Raw genomic sequence first — 17908 nt, forward strand, 5'->3', positions numbered from 1 at the left:
TACGCTTCATTGATTGAGTTTATGTGGAAAGTATATGTGTGTTTTTTTTGTTTATTGTTATATTGATTGTTCTTGTCTTTTCCCTTCAGAATCTGGGGTACCTGTGGTTCCTGAAGTCTTTTGGGTGTGGTGGTGGTCTGACTGACAGTCTGCAGTGTTCACAATGCGTGGAGTGTTGTGAGAGAGCACGAGTGGTTACTGTGTCCAGCTGATAGGCAAGACGAATTCCCCAGGTTTGAAGTGATAGGATATATGTGTATGTGAATGTGAGGTTTGATCTATTTTAGGATTTATTACTAAAGATCGTGTTGTATTTTATTAAATGGTGTTTTCTTGAATAAATTGTTTTATACTATCATCGGTGTCTGTTATCTGACTCAGCCACAATGTATCTGTGTGCTTTGTGTACCTGAATGATTTGTGGGTTCCCGGGTTAGTTCCGGGTGGCGTAGTTGGACTTAACCTAAAACAAATACAAACTGCCACATATAGACAGGTGTGTGCCTTTCCAAATCATGTCCAATCAACTGAATTTTCCACAGGTGGACTCCAATCAAGTTGTAGAAACATCTCAAGGATGATCAGTGGAGACAGGATGCACCTGAGCTCAATTTTGAGTGTCATGGCAAAGGCTGTTTACTTATGAACTTATTTTTCATTTTGTATTTGTAATAAATTTGCAAAGATTTCAAACAAACTTCTTTCACGTTGTTATTATGAGGCATTGTTTGCAGAATTTTGAGGAAAAAAAATTAATTTAATCTATTTTGGAATAAGGCTGTAACATAACAAAATGTGGAAAAAGTGAAGCGCTGTGAATACTTTCCGGATGCAATGTACTCATTTTGTTACTGTAGGTGTAAATGGGGGTACTATAAAGGAAGTGTTACATGCCGATTTAAACCTGTTAACTGTCACTGGCCAACAAGTGGGCCATTTGAATGTGGCTATAAACTTAGCTTTGTTTTATATCAAAAACTCCATCAATATTCACAAACTAAAGTTATTAAAATAAAATTAAAGCTTAAATACTCAACTTTCATCTTCTGAAATCTATTTTGGTAATTAGAACATTACAGTGAAAACATTTAAAAAGGTTAAGAGTGCATTTTTAAAACAAGCGACATGTGAGAGGAGAACAGGAAACAACAGTACTGATGTTTCCTGTTCTCTGCTTATGATCCAATCCAATAATTGAAGAACAGCATGCATTTCCTTGGGAGGGTCCACTAATGAATATGCAACAACCACATCTGATTGGTTAAGTAACATAATTACCTTGCAGTTTAAATTCTGTTCATATTTTTGAAAAAGTGATTTATCAGCTTTATTCACATGAAATGTCCACTAACATTAAGCCAAGTTTATTATACAGGATGAGTGTTTATGTATGTAATTATGTTTGATGATATTTGTTAAAATACATTCATAAATAATATAAATGTGAATCTATCTATCTATCTATCTATCTATCTATCTATCTATCTATCTATCTATCTATCTATCTATCTATCTATCAGGGGTGTAACAGTTCTCTGTAAAAAAACAAACCACATAGTTCGCCACCCACGGTTTGGTAAGCATTTTCTCCGTGGTTCATCTCTAGTTTAATAACGCATCTGGATCATACACTCTGGAAAAGATAATAAAGCACCAAAAAGACATGCGCAGTTGTAACATCTGCTAATGCACCTGTATGGCTCTGTAGATGGACACACTTCGCCTGTGTTTCACGTGGGTTAACTTTCTACAGGGAGAAGTTGTCCTATTAACTGTACGTTGATTAAATCAGTTAATGATTCACAGTTCTGCATGCATTAGTATGAAGTTGAAAATGGCGAGATGAGAAAACAAGAAGCAAGATAGAAGCCCCTCGTCATTCATGTGTCCTGTCTGGGAACTCATTTTGTGGTCAATCAAAACAGCGATGGTCACCTTTACAAAACAGGCACTGTTTGCAGATATTTCTTGATGCGAGTGCCGTATACTGGTAATACATTGATGTTTGATTATTTATTTACGTTGACATCACCTGGGAATATTTAAAGCACTAGGGCTGCAACTAATGATTATTTTGATATATTAACATTCTGTCACGGGGACGCTCGTCCCTCGAGCACACACGCTTAATCAGGCCCGGATTACCCAATGGGCATTATGGGCACGGGCCCAGGGGCCCATGCGCACTTGGGGCCCAAGCGAGGGGAATATTTTTTTTTTTTTCATTTCCGAAAACGGAGCGTATATTTGCACTACGTGCCGGCCCGGTGCCTGTCTTTTTAGCAAGGTGCTAAATGTAACACACGTGAGGTGCGTGATGGTAGCTTTTGACGCGTTCGGCCAGAGTTCGAATCCGCCTTTTGCCGAACTCGCTCTTCTCCCTTTTCCCAACACATGCAGGTACTTACTGCTGGTGGTGACACGTACGCGTGCATTTGAGCAACACTGGCAACAAAACTAGCACTAGTGTAATTGCTAAATAAGTTAATTGCCATTATGCAACGTTTTAGAAAAGTATGAATTAGCAGAATATCCAGTGTTATGAAAACAGTAGGTCAACATAACTACAATGCATTCTTTAATTCCCTGTCTTATTCTGCCCTCTGGCATATCGAAATGAATACAAACCTTAACATAAAGAGACGGACAGTGTTATTAACAGACAGTAAAAATCATACTAATAATACTATGTAAAAAAATCTGATGAGCCCAGAATATAAACTCAACGTGTTTAATTACACGTTATAAGCATTGCCGAATACACTCAAATGAGATCGACTCAGAAAAGACGTCAATAAATGCACGGGTCACCTGCTACATCCTCTTTGTTGCATGCGCAAATTATGATCACTAATACAAAATACAACATTTTATTCACAAAAATGTCTCTATTTGTATAAATTGCTGCACATTCGTTGAATTCTGAATTTTGCACACATAAGTTGAAAGCAATTTGTTTGTGGATAGTAGGCACAGGCTATCCTAGAAGAACATATCTGCAACATTTATCAAGTTCATGGATAATTGTGCGTGCATCTGATCTATTAAATTAGTATTATTAATCATTATGATACTAAAATCATAATAAAGTAGCCTATGTATAGCCTACTACAAAAAATCAGATGAGTCCAGAATATGAACGTAACGCGTTTAATTTCACATTAAGTATTTTCCTCCCATATAAAACATTATAAGAAAGCTAAATGTGGCTTTATGCATATTAGAATGTCCCCTTATTATGTCGAAATAACGACTTATTATTATATTGAAATAACGAGATAAGTTATTTTTCTTCCTCTTTTTTTCACCTTAAAAAATGAACTTAGAACAACACAAACACAAAAGCGCCTCAGTGCACTGTCACTGATGGCCATTGAATCTCAGCTGGTCATGGACTTTGATGACATTGTAACTGAGTTTGCTAACAGGAAATCCAGGAAGAAGTCTTTTTAAGGGCAGCCGGAGAGAGGAGAGGAGGAGAGACAGACAGACAGACAAAAAAGTGAGGAGAGGAGGAGAAAGACAGACAGACAGACAAAAAAGTGAGGAGAGGAGGAGAAAGAAAGACAGACAGACAGACAGACCCTGAGGAGAGGAGGAGAGGATGAGACAGACAGCCCCTGAGGAGAGCAGGAGAAAGACAGACAGACAGACAGACAGCCCCTGAGGAGAGGAGGAGAGCATGAGACAGACAGACAGCCCCTGAGGAGAGGAGGAGAGGATGAGACAGACAGCCCCTGAGGAGAGGAGGAGAGGATGAGACAGACAGCCCCTGAGGAGAGGAGGAGAAAGACAGACAGATAGACAGACAGCCCCTGAGGAGAGGAGGAGAGCATGAGACAGACAGACAGACCCTGAGGAGAGGAGGAGGTATTGTGTGTGTGTGTGTGTGTGTGTGTGTGTGTGTGTGTGTGTATGTGTGAGTGTGTATTTATCACTTTGTGGGGACCAAATGTCCCCATAAGGATAGTAAAACCCGAAATGTTTGACCTTGTGGGGACATTTTGTCGGTCCCCATGAGGAAAACAGCTTATAAATCATACTAAATTATGTTTTTTGAAAATGTAAAAATGCAGAAAGTTTTCTGTGAGGGTTAGGTTTAGGGGTAGGGTTAGGTTTAGGGGATAGAATATAAAGTTTGTACAGTATAAAAACCATTATGTCTATGGAAAGTCCCCATAAAACATGGAAACACAACATGTGTGTGTGTGTGTGTGTGTGTGTGTGTGTGTGTGTGTGTGTGTGTGTGTGTGTGTGAGAGAGAGAGAGAGAGAGAGAGAGAGAGAGAGAGAGAGAGAGAGAGAGAGAGAGAGAACAACTTACATGAAATATAGTATTATCAAAAAAAACAAAAACAAGCTGCTTTATTTTACATTTGATTTACATTTACATTTAGGGCATTTGGCAGATGCTTTTATCCAAAGCAACTTACATGTAGTACATTTGTCAGTAGTTGGACAGGTCATACACCAGCAATTGTAATTTGTATTGTAAGCAACCAATATTATACCATAATACTTACAGCATCTTGTAATGTATCTACTACCAGTTTACTATCATTCAATCATCAAACAAGTAATTTTTTTAGTATAAAGAAGAGAGAGTATAAAGAAGAGTAAAAAGGTTGAGTTAAGATGACCTATACTGTTTGCATCCTTTTCATCACAGGAAGAGGAGAGGGGGAGAGAGACAAAGAGCGGCAGCCCCTGTAGAGCCGAGGAGTAGAGGACAGGAGAGGAAGAGAGAGACAGACAGGAAAGCTACATTAATGGGTGTGTGTACGTGTTTGTGTGTTAATTATGGAAGAATTTGATTCATATAACTGGATTGGTAAAGGTGAGGCACTATGTGCTTGCATATGCCAGCTAGTTGCTCGCTATAGGTGTTACCAGCAAATAGTATCCAAAAATACAAAAGCTTGATTGTGTGGGTGGGGTGGGGGGCCCTACAAGACACTGTGCCCAGGGGCCTCTGAATTCTTAATTCGGGCCTGCGCTTAATGCAGCTAGATAACAACACTATGGCTCACGACTTATTGAATCATAATATATGTAACACCAAGGTGTTTCCTTTCAAAGAGCTCCGGCTGCACTTATTCCAGAACGACAGTGCATCTGAATTTACTTATTTGTTTTTTTATATAATTCCCTCATGATTTGCAATCTACATCACCTGAAGCTGTTTGGAAAATGTAGTCCCATGTTACGTTAAATGAGATCAAACGACTATTAGACAACAAAAATTTTATAGACAATTTTTTATTGCAGACGTTCTCGATAATGTCGACTAATCTTTTCAGCCCTATAGAGCACTGTGTGCACAGTAAAGCCCTGCATGGGCCTCAAATCTAGGCCCTAGCCTGGCCCTGGTCTGAGATGCCCAGGCCCTAGCCCTGCCCTTGTCTGACAGCTTATCAGAATTCTTGGCCCGAGTCTGAATGGAGCCTGTGTTTCTATCTTTTTTTAATTTTTTTATTACACAGGCAAAGTAGTTATATTTCTTTTTGTTTCTTTATTAAGTTAATTTTGAAAAAAGTTTGGAGCGTTTATTGTTTTTTAAATTCAAGTTTTAGTTTTTTAAAATGATGATCAAGCGGCCAGCAGCCTACAGTGTGCTGATCACGTTTGATCAATTTAGCCTCTCAAATCAACACTTGACTTACCTACAATAAAATATACATAGACATAGATATAAAACTCTTCAAGCATATCACACAATGTTAATTTAAATGTTTATTATCACTACCATGGTAAAAAGGCATTTTTGACAAGCTGTGGCAGGCTGCTCTACTGCTCACAATGGCGTGCTGAAAAAATGAAAGAACAGGCTATACAATGTAAACAAATAAAACAAAATTAAAAAAAACATTCAAGTTATCTTACCTTTCCTCAAAAATCAAGGCTACACCCAAGAACATGGCCATTCTTATTTCCAATAGATTCCAACAGTTAGACTAATGAAAATAAAGACAGCCTCCTAGTCTTAACATGGCTACAGCCAGAAGAACAGTCTCTTACAGAGCATCGTGGAGATAAAAGCACAGCATCCACAGTGGAAGATTTCAATTAGTGATGCACAATTAATCGAAATTAAATTGAAACCACGGTATGACCTTGTGTGATTATTAAATTGCAAAGGGCTGCGATTTAATAAAATAAATGAATAGTCTGCTCCCTTCAAAATGTATTTGCGCTGTTCTGTCCAGTCTATATTAAAGGTGGGGTATGTGATTTTCTTTTTTGACCATTTTTTCAAAATAACTTGAAATCCTATTCCTAACCCACTTACTGGCTGTAAATTAGAAGCACTGAAATGAAAATTAAGCAATTTAATCATCTGTGGAACGGGCAGGACTCGAAAAACTCCAGCCGATCATTTTCAAGACCATCTAGAATCATTGGACAGAAAATGTGTCAATCAAACGGTCGTACCATGCCCCCTCTTCCCACCACCCTGGCTGCGTGTCCCGTTCGTCATCAGCTGCTTTCAGATGGAAAGCATTTACTACACAGAGCTGTAGTTCATCACTGACAAGCTGGGCAATTTACCCTTCATTATCACGGCCCAGCTTGTTAGTGAACTACGGATCTGTGTAGTATACCGCTCCATCTGAAAGCAGCTGATGGCGATTTACTAATCAATGAATGCACTTTATGTTATGTGCTTTACTGACGAGATGCGCATAACAATCTCATCTGATAACGTTATATCGGTCAGCCCTATATTTAGCCATAAACTTCGGTGACAACCAGGACGTCCAATATATTTTTATATATTTTTATATATTTTATATTTATACAATATATATTTACATTTCAAAAACATCAATTTTCTAACAATACTAATGATTTATGTGACTGTTGAATGTTAATAATATCTGGTGCAACTTAACGCTGAATGTTGTGCCATGTTGACGGTCTTAGCAGGTAAATGGTGACGTCATGCAGAAACTCCAACCTATGCTAGCCTGGCTCGCTCTCGCGCATCTGAGTTTTCGCTCGTGCATGATTGCGCGTCCATGTTTTTCGAATGGGTGGAGTCAGGGCCAGCGTTGGAGGAGAGAAGGTAGGACCTTATGAGTTGTGTATTTTCAAAATCTGCCGGCCGTTTTGCAAATCACATACCCCACCTTTAAGTTAGAGCATTGTTACAGTGTTTTCAGAGCGGTTCTGTGCTCCACAACTCCCTCTCATGCTTAGAGTAACAGAAGTGCTCTGATTTCGGTTCCTGTTACCGTGCGTTCAGACCAGAGGCGGCGAGAGCCTCAAAATTCGCCCTGGCTGCCCTGCCAACAACGCTATCGAATATTCGTGGACGCTCTGATGTATTTGAAATAGGCGGCAACGTTCGTTGAGAATGCTTGGTTTTGTGAACTATATTTAAAGGGGCCACAAAACATCCAGACATGTCGACCGGTATCTTTTAGATGACATATCACAAGTAGCGTATATCTTCATGAAATATTTTAATATATTATTATATTATTATAATATTATATAAACCATAATATCTACTTCATCAACTCACCTGGCAGGGATATAAATAAAATAAAAAAACGATGCATGGACAAAGGTGTCTGAAATTGTTGGTGTGCCAGGCAAGTTGATGAAGTGGATAAATGTTATTCAGTTTATTTTGTGGTTACTATGATTTTACTACAAATACTATTTACTGCTGTAAAACCATAGTGATTTGTAGTGAGGGCAAATCTCTTGGAAGTGTCCGTTACCAAATATAATATATTTATTTTGGGTTTGGCAGTAATATTTATTTTTCTATACATAACAAATACCAAACCATACCAAAACAGTGACCCTAACAGTGTTCTGTGATACAAACAGAACCAAGAGAAATTTGAAGTGTCACACCTCTACTATCTATCTGTCTTTATTGTTGCAAGCAGAGCATGGCCGAGAGGTGTCAGGGCAGAGCGAGGCCAGAAAGATAAGTGGCAAACGATTTCCACCTTTTTGTACACCAGTCTCGCATTCCAGGGAGGAGTAGCAGGAATATTTAAGGAGAGAAGACAGCAGCAGACGGGGAGAGACAGACGCACTGAGCTGTGTGTGACTGTGCCACAGTGACTGCTGAAAAGCAAGGCTGTTGAGTGTTGTTGAATGTGTTTGTTTATTGAGCAGAAAAGCATGTTTATTATTTGATGTACACTAAAAAGTATGGCATTAAAATCTTATGTGGATTGTTCACCTGGCTCCCGCTCCCTCCATAGGACATTCAGAGGTCTGCCATATAAATCTCTCACACGCACACAACAGTATATATATATACTGTTGTGTATATATATATATATATAAACACACACATATATGTATATATAATTGTTTTTTTTATTAATTATTTTTTGTTTTATTGCTAACTGATTAATTTTAGCTATAATTTCATATAATTATTTATTACAAAAATATGTAGATCTGAAGATTATATTGTAATGAAGTCATATACCATTTTTATATATCCCTAAAATTGCTTTAAATTAACAAATGTAATTCAATGCATTAGGTGTTAAATTGGTCTAGGTAGAGTTTAATGAGCACAGAAGTCATTTAGCCATATTGATTATAGTCCCAAAAAGGAAAAAATTATAATAGAGCCAAGGACAAATTATGAGAAACAGAAAGATTAGTTCACCTCTGGAATCTGTATACAGCTGTCACGTGACAAAAGAAGGAATGACTCGGACCAAAAGACTTGAGAGGTGAGCTAATCATTTCTGTTTCCTGTACAGCACCTATGCGGTTTTCATGTAACAAACGAACAGAGCAGCCAACACAAAATTATCGAATCACTCTGAGACTACTCGTTCTTCTGAGTCATATAAAAGATTTGTTCAAAATGAACGATTTGTTCATGAACGACCCATCACTAAGCGCCAGATGGGAGAGAGATGTACAAAGCTTGTCCATGTGTCTGAATGTTATAAAGATTTGATGCAGCTGGCTGAAAAGCAGTGCTTCTTTTTCTTTGGATGCTGAACAGTGTTATTAAAATGTTTATTTGTTTGTAAAGCCAGTCCCCGCTTTCTACTTTCCCAAGTGTTACACCTTTAAATTTGTTGGGAAAATAAGGACATAAATTAGGTTAGACTACTGTGTGTCCACCTATAGAATAATCATTAAAAGTAAAGATTACCAACTGGAAACCAACTATTGTTCTTCAATGTTGCCACAATGTCGTAATGATGTACTGGCAATGGTCCAAAGATACATTTTGGCTAGGAATTTCACTTTTCCAGTTGTCACAACGTAATCAAATACATTGCCACAACTAAAGTTTGGTCATCAAATGATGGTGTATTTAAGGAAATGGTCACGTAAATTTGCTAGCTGGAATTACAAAATGGCTGAATTTCCTGCTTCTTTTCTAAAATGCTGCATTGGGGATGCATTGTTTTGCAGTGAAAACTAACAAATTACGTGCATAATAGTGTTTAGTGCATAATAACTGAATATGCATTTAGCAACCAAAAAATAAAACAAAATTCATACAAAAATAACATACATTTAGGTGAAAGCTGGGTGTATTGTAAGATCCTTAATTATTTTTGTATTGTAATTTTCTGCCTCAAATTATCTAAGTTTAAAATAGACGTACAATAAATCTGTAAAAATACAGCCCTGGCCCGTGCAATAAATTGTTTTGTCAGTGTACACCGTTACTTTTCAAAACATGATCTGACACTGAATGCTCAAGCAGCCTAATTTACACTTAGAAAACTTCTGATGTTGCTACAACAATGCATAAACACTCACCAATTTACTTGAAGTGAAAAGCAGCCCTCCTTTCCTGTTTAATTAATTAATCCATAAGGATCACTTTCTCAATGACAATACCAGCAGTGATGACAGATTCGTCAGCAAGATCTTGTGCTTTTCGATTTCAAATTATTTACGTCACTTAAAGCATGATTGCGTCACTCAAAGTGAGCCAGAAGGCAAGTGGACTGGAACATGTCCTAAAGACCACACCCGAAGGAACAAATAAATCAATCTGATTGGCTGATGAATCTGACAATCTGACTTTAGATGCCTATTCACTGCAGTGTTGAGGGATTCTGTGGAATTCTAAAGGCCTGACGAGGTGGAGCTCAAACTCATGCGCTGTTTTGAGCATGCTATTTGCGAAACAGTTGTAACATTTGCTTGTAAGCATCAAGGAATCAATTCTGATTGGATACATTTAAATTTTTTGCTATTCATTTGTAGATGAATTATGAGTGGAAAGTGGTTAATCAGAATGAAAGGATGAAAAAAATATGTATTAGGCTTGTTATGCAGCAGAGAAGACCTTGCTGGCCTTGAGAAATCGCCACTGGCCATATACAAACAAATACAATTAGAGTTCATATATTTGAGCATTTATGTACACATTTAAATTTCACAAGTGTTTAAAATACAAGATACATTTGAAAATTGTAATTTGTCATATTGTCATATTCTGAATATTGCATAAATCTACTGTAAATAATTGACATTTTTATATCAGTAAAAACATTTATGAACACTTTCAGCATACAAGTGTTCAGCATATATTGCCATTTTCAGATTCGTAGCCTAGAGGAACGCGGGGCACAAACTAAACACTATAAACGTTTCCACACACACTGGTAAGATTAAACTTTTGTTTACTTGTTGCCATATCAACACTGCATAGATAATGAAAAATTGTGGGAAAATCCACTCGAGCAGTGTGAATTTGCGTGAGTGCACCGGTACAAACACCCATGGCACAACCAGCCATGAAACACTCGGTTTATATAGGAACGAAACACAGTGCATGCCGATGCTGCCCATTATCAATCAGATCACCTAGTTACCTCACACCTGAGAATGATTAAGAGAAAGAGAGAGAGAGATAAAGACAAAACACATGCTCTATATACACACAAACAATACTCTGTATACAAAGTAGTTACACATACTTCATATACATAACGTACAAAAGAGGGATCCCTTCTAGACAGGACACAAAAATCTTTGATATTTTGGGACTCATTCATGGAGTTTGGATGCCCTTTATTGGACATTTCTTGTAATTGCTACTCAACACACTGGGTTAGACATAGCCAGGGATTTCTATTATTTTTACATTTCAGTTGATATTATTATTATATTTTATCTATATAAAAATTAAGACTTATGTTTATTAACTATAAACTTTAAAAACCAAGCATGCCAAATACCTCAAAGCATGTGAATATGCATAAAAAGGAATGATGAAATGTAATGGATTGCAATGGCAACAGTATTTAAAATATCAAGAATACATTTAGAATTTTAAATCTGCACTGTCTTGACATTATTAATTTTTTTTTTTTAAGCAATTCAGGTTAACATAATAGGGATATTTCGAAGTCTGTTAAAAGTGACACCTTTCCTTCCGCCAGTTGGTGGCACCTCGACCATGACCCACAATAGTCACATCAATGTGATCAGCCTGCAAGGACAAATATATGGCTCAATTTTGATGTTTTTAAATTTTCTGCATGAAGAAGGTATGAAACATTTCCTGATTCCATTTTGTTGATGTTATTTTACCGCGTCACCATGGCAACACCGTTTGATATATCAAAAATCCCTTTGCAATTTAGTATCGTCAATATCTTGACATGATGTTGGCCACATTTGATACCTGTAACATGAAATCCCTCTGAGGAGTATATCAAATTCCACAGCATGCATTTTTCAAATAATCCAAAATGGTCATCTTCCTTTTGGGCAGAGCTTATGACTGTCAGCACAAAAGTCATCCGGCTTGATGAGATCTATATGTGTACAAAGTTTGGTGACTCTAGCTAAAAAGGCATGTGCTACAGAGCCCCCCGAACAGGCCCATGTTCTAGGTGGTGCCGCAACGCCACCCCCTGCATGACCCCCAACCTCAAATTTGTCATGCCCTAATGGCCAGCAAGTCTGATGTGTGTGCAAAGAGTTTCAAGAGTTTTCACGCATGTAATGTACCACAAAAGTACCAAAAACAAAAAAACAAAAATAATAATAATAAATATAGCTGCAAACAGCAATCAATGGACCCAAGAACCGTTGGCCCATTTCCTCCTGGCGGCTTTAGTAAAACAATGCATTAAATATTTTGAAAGCGATTTGTGTAAATGTAAATTGATTCTTTCAAAGACTGTTGTAAGGGCCACACTTCCTACTGCCAGTTGGTGGCACTACGACAGTGACCCACAGTAGATACATTCATGTGATCAGCCCTCAAGACCAAACATACTGGTCAATTTTGATGTAAATCACACTATGCACGCAGAAGATATGAGACAATTCTTTCTTCCTATTTTTTTGTTATTTATCTCGTCTTCATGGAGACACCGTTTGAGAAGATTCAATAATCCATTCACAAATCAGCATCTTCAATGTTTTGGCATGACGTTGCATAAGTTTGTTTCCAGTCAGATGAATTCCCTATGAGGAGTATTTCAAATTCCAGAGCCATTCCATTTTCAAACAATCCGAAATGGCTGACTACCTGTTGGGCTGAGCTAATGTCAGTGGTGTGAAAGTTGTTCGGCTTGATGAGATCTACATACAGTATGTATAAAGTGTGGTGACTGCAGCTGAAAACGTACATGCTAGAGAGTCTCCTGAACATGGCCATATTCTATTTGGTACTACAGAGTTCAACCCCCAATACCAAACATAAATCTAAATTTTGATCTATATCTCACAACGCACGCTGAAGAAATGAATGCTTACTCTTTTTAATTTTTCACCACATGGCAACACTGTTTGAAATATCAAAAAATAATAATCCTTACAAGAACAATAGGATTTCCACACTTTCAGAGTTTGGGCCCTAATAAAGAAAAATCCTTAGAAAAACAATAGGGCCTCCGCACTTTCAGTGCTTGGGCCCTGATGATAATAATAATAATAATAATCCTTAGAAGAACAATAGGGTCACCGCACTTTCAGTGCTTGGGCCCTAATTACAAGCTTTTTCAGGTGCAATCAAGTTGAGTGTTAGCTCAACTGATCGAGCATTGCACTTGCATTGCAAATAAGCGGGGTATGAGTCCTGAAGAGCATGTACATTGACAAAATTAAGTGGCTGCTTCAGTAAAGTAGTTTTTCATATCACATTTGCTTCAAATGACAGTATCAGTTCAGTTTAGGCTTAATATTTAGGGTGGGAGGAAGACTTAAAAATCATACAGTATTTCCTCTGAAAACTTCATCTGTTTAGGAGAACAGTTGAGTTAAATCACTTTTAGTATCACTCGGTGGACATTTCACCTCGGAACTGCCAAGATATGTGTAAGGAGCTATGTAATATTATATTCCAAAACTGTCACCACAGTCAAGCCACAGTCAAGTAATTTTCATGAGATCAGGCAGATCAATTTACAGCCCTAGTAAATGCTGAACAAAATGGTTATTCATCTTTTAACCCACAGTCAATTAATCATGATTCATGAGGCAGCCGCACCTTAAACAACAGCAATAGGAAATCCTGTAAAAATTCACTTCAGGACAGTTTTTGTCATGTGATGTATTAGCCATCACAGTTGCTCTGTCTCAGTCCCAGTCAGCTGACCCCTCTGTGTCTCTGTGTTTCCAATGTACAACAGCAGCAACGCTTTGTCAGTGGCAGACCATCTGTGCAGCTGCTTAGTTGTATTGAGATTGGCATTGCAGTGTCTTTTCAGGCCAAGCTGGCAGGAATCTGCCGGCACAAACCCACAAACCTCTGCCAAGACTACAGGCTCCATCGGGCGAAGTTTAATGATGATGAGCACCACTACGGGGAGATCTCATTATAAAAATAAACAGTATGGACAGTAAATCTGCTCAACAAAAAGGTTAATCGGTCACATACAAAAAGGTTACGGTTGATCTTGGTTTTACAACAAATCCACTGGAGATCTCTGACTTGAACTCAGGGGATCTAGCAGCTTGGCAGATTGCCAGGGAGTCTCCGGGCCCCTGTCCAGCAGAGAGGTCCCTGAGGTTCTGCTACCCTTGCATACTGAAGTAGAGTCACCACATCATGTCTTGACGGGACCATTAAACTTCTTTGGCCATTACTATGCATTCTAATGCAGGAATCACAAGAGAGAAGCGGCTTCCGTATTCACAGAGTGACCCATAGAATTTCAATGATGGAGATCAAACTGTCACAAAATCACGATGACCCATTTTAGTGACATATTTCTTTACTGTCAGTTTTATTTATGGTGTTTTGTCCTTATTCATTAATGCTTAAAAAACTTCAGCCAAACAATAAATAGTTCTAAGAATTAGGTTTAATGCATTCAGAGCGTATGGTTTTTCTCAGGCACCAGTGCCTGGTTGACTGCCATTGGGCAAGGCAATCGAGTTTTTGATTGACTGGCTCAGTTGGCAGAAGCCAAAAATGGATTTGCCTGGAATAATGCATTCTTTCTGTGGCTAATCAGTCTCCATATGTGCCAGCACTGATTTACAGGTTTGCTTGCCAGGTTCATTAATGCTGCTTGGCTATTTATAGCTGACTGGCTGATTATTGGTTAACCTTTCATTTTACATTTTACTATGTGTTTTGTGAATGGTTTTATTTATTGGATTTTTTTTTTTCACTGCAAAATCCAACAAATAATTGTTGTGTTCTTGAGGATTTTCTTCCATGCAATATCTTGTGATACAATGCTTGATTTTAACTGCTAGTTTAGCCAGAAAGTGTACCAGTTTATGTAGACTAACAAAAGTAATAGTGTTCGTGAACCAAGCAATAGACTACTGTGTTCATGCATTGAAACTGAGGCAAAGATCAATATTTTCTGAATCACGGATACTAGAAAATGTGAAATACTGTGAATCTAAAAAGCATACAAAATCATACAAAGACATGTTAGACAAACAATATTCCCCCAAATGATGCCCCAGCCAAACAGAGAGTTGTCAGCACAAAATTAAATAAAAGTTGATGTTTTGAGTTTTCAAGTTCACATAATGCACAAGTAATTTAAACATTTTAGTTGCATGAGGTACTTTGTTTAAAAGTTTTAAAAAGTCACACATCTCTTGCATCCTGTCACCATAATACTTTGAGTTCCCTCAACTTATAATGTTTTTGTAAATGACTTCATTATAAAACAAGCTCAACATCACTTATATGTAGACATGGCAACACTAACATAGTATCACCATGGCATTTTGTAGTAAAATGTTATTACTACAAAATTAAACATGGTTAATATATAAACACCATATTACTGTAGTAACACCATTGCATCAAATGTATGGTTTCTGCCAAAAAAGCATGGTTACTACAATATAACTTTATGTTCATTTGTATGTATTATTATAAGTAGTATTCAAGAAATATTAAGAGAGGAGGAAGGAAACAGAATGGAAAAAATAGTGCAACAAATGCGGAAAAGTCATAGTCTTGGGGCCGTTTGTCTTATATTTCTTTGTTTCCAATACTGCCTTACAAAACAAAAAGGCAGTAACTGCATTTTTGGTCAAAAATGAGTTATTATCATTTTCATGACATTCAAGGCATCCTTTGTTATGTGACGAAACATCTTATCTCAAATGTGTGTTGTTTTGGAGAAAAATGGTAGTCGTTTGTACAGTAACTGCAAAAAGCCCTAGTGAAACAAAGCATGAGTACAGTAACATCCATTCTGCACTCTGCGTAGTTACTGCCTTTTTGATTTGTAGGGCAGAATAGACTACTGGGGTGTAAAAATCTGGGCTGTGTTGCAGGTGTTATTTACACCTGGGTGCAAATAGTCACTCCAGGAAAAAAAAGGCAACCTTCTGCCCGAAATAATTTAATATTTCTTTTAACATTGGAAAGTGTTTACATCTGAGAGTGAAGTGTTTCTAAAGTACAAAGCAACACATGATAAGAATAGACTTAGATCTGAGTAACAGAAATGTCATAAATAGCATTACAGCTAGTGCAAAATCTTAAAGTACCAACGAAGTGTTTGATAATTGGATTTGAAACCTTTCACACTTGGAGTTGCCTTACATAAGCGAAAAACATTCTGCCACAATCTGCAAGCATTAAATCATGTAACAAAGATACACTATGGATAATTCAAATTTCCAAAGGAACATGAATCTGTTTAACCTTAACACCATCATATGGCCAGGCCTGTGGAGAAGGAGAGGGTGTCTTACCTGTAGGTTACCTTTTATGCTGTCAAGCTCCTTCGATGTTTTAGAAAATTGTCGTAAAATTCCTGTCCTCTCCATGAAAACCTCTTTCAGCTTCTTTTCCAGCCCCTCATAGCTATAGGAAGAGAAAAGAAACAGGAAGATGACTTCTTTAAATCTATAGCATGCCTGGCAAATTAATTCTGCAGGGAGGATCTGAAGCCACTGTGAATGGTGGATGAACTCATGGAAAACATCCAAAAGTGTGTCATAAAAATCCTGAAACTTGTGTCTGCCATCAAAGAGGTCAAAACTTCTGTTATTTATTCATGAATTTATGCTATTGTTGTGCTGTATAGTACCTCTAGTAGGGCTGGGTGATACCCTCACTGAGCACTTTTTTAGGAATACCTGTACACCTACTTATTCATGCGATGATCTAATCAGTCAGTTGTCTGGCAGCAGTGCAATGCATAAAATCATGCAGATATGAGTCAGGAGCTTCATTAAATGTTCACATCAACCATCATAATGGGGAAAATGTGATCTCAAGTGATTTCGATTTCTGGTGCCAGACAGGCTGGTTTGAATATTTCAGTAACTGTTAATCTCCTGGGATTTTCACTCACAACAGTCTCTAAAGTTTACTCACAATGGTGCCAAAAACAAAAAACATCCAGTGAGGGTCAGTTCTGTGGACAGAAACGCCTTGTTGATGAGAGAGGTCAACGGGAAATGGCTAGACTTGTTTGAGCTGACAGAAAGGCTACGGTAAATGAGATAAACACTCATTGTAGTGAGCAGAATAGCATCTCAGAATGCATAACATGTCAACCCTTGAGGCGGATGGACTACAAAAGCAGAAGACCATATTGGGCACTTTATTAGGACCATACTGTTCCTAATAAAGTGCTCAGTGAGTGTATAATGAATATTCACAACATATTCAAAATGATTTTTCTGGTGATTATTGAGCTGAATTGAGCAACACTGTGAATATCATGATTGTTTTGATGTGCTTTTTATTTGGCCATCAAGTTTCCAAAAGACCATGTCATTGAACTAGTTTCACAATTCCTCATTGTCTAACAAATCACGAGAGCGTTAAGTCAGATTTAAACTTCAGCAAAAATGCCATTTTGAGTTAAATAATTTCCACGAATCACTTCGAACTGTCATGTTTAATGATTCAAAACTCTGATTCAACAATTCATTGTTTATGTGTTTATTAGTGAAAAACAGTGTAAAACATGGAAAACATGCCTTGATTATTTTAAACTAGATTTGTATTGTATTTTAGAATCTACATGGCAACAATCATACATTTATGTCATTTCAGAACAAATACAAACATATTGAGATAAACATTGAATATAGTCAAAAAGCTGAAAGATATTGTGCATTATATTTTAGCTAGAGTGTATTGCCCAGCCCAAACCTCAAGCTATTATTTCATTCTAAACATATGTTTCTCTGCTTATGTTATATGGATGATATCTATAAAGCTTTAAAAAGCACCGGGCTTACTTCCATAAATACACATATAGCCATATTTATATCATACATTTATGTCAGAATATCAACACTTTGTAAGTCCAAAAAGACAGGCACAGCTGTGCACAGCACAAACAAGATAAATAAATAAATATAATGTGATTTTCATTGTAATTGATCTTGTGACATTGTCCTAAATATAAATCAGAAATAAGTTATGTAGAGTGCAGTCAAATTTTTTCAACAGGGCTCTTTGCTAGTGCATCCTGTGCTGCTCTCAGCTGAACCTT

At 37.4% G+C, this 17908-nt stretch overlaps 1 protein-coding gene across 5 annotated transcripts in view; it reads right to left on the bottom strand.

Annotated features, from left to right (window-relative positions):
• Positions 1–17908, bottom strand: part of LOC127661260 (leucine zipper protein 2) — a 207122-nt gene that overhangs the window by 90441 nt on the left and 98773 nt on the right. For 4 of the 5 annotated variants that reach the window (XM_052151887.1, XM_052151886.1, XM_052151885.1 and 1 more), the window contains exon 2: positions 16149–16260. In XM_052151887.1, coding sequence (XP_052007847.1) covers positions 16149–16260 — 112 coding nt within the window. Of the gene's footprint in view, positions 1–16148; positions 16261–17908 lie in introns of those variants that run through there. The other variant, XM_052151888.1, reaches the window with a different exon arrangement.

Source organism: Xyrauchen texanus, chromosome 21, assembly GCF_025860055.1.
Source record: "Xyrauchen texanus isolate HMW12.3.18 chromosome 21, RBS_HiC_50CHRs, whole genome shotgun sequence".
In the NCBI taxonomy this organism is placed as follows: Eukaryota; Metazoa; Chordata; class Actinopteri; order Cypriniformes; family Catostomidae; genus Xyrauchen; species Xyrauchen texanus.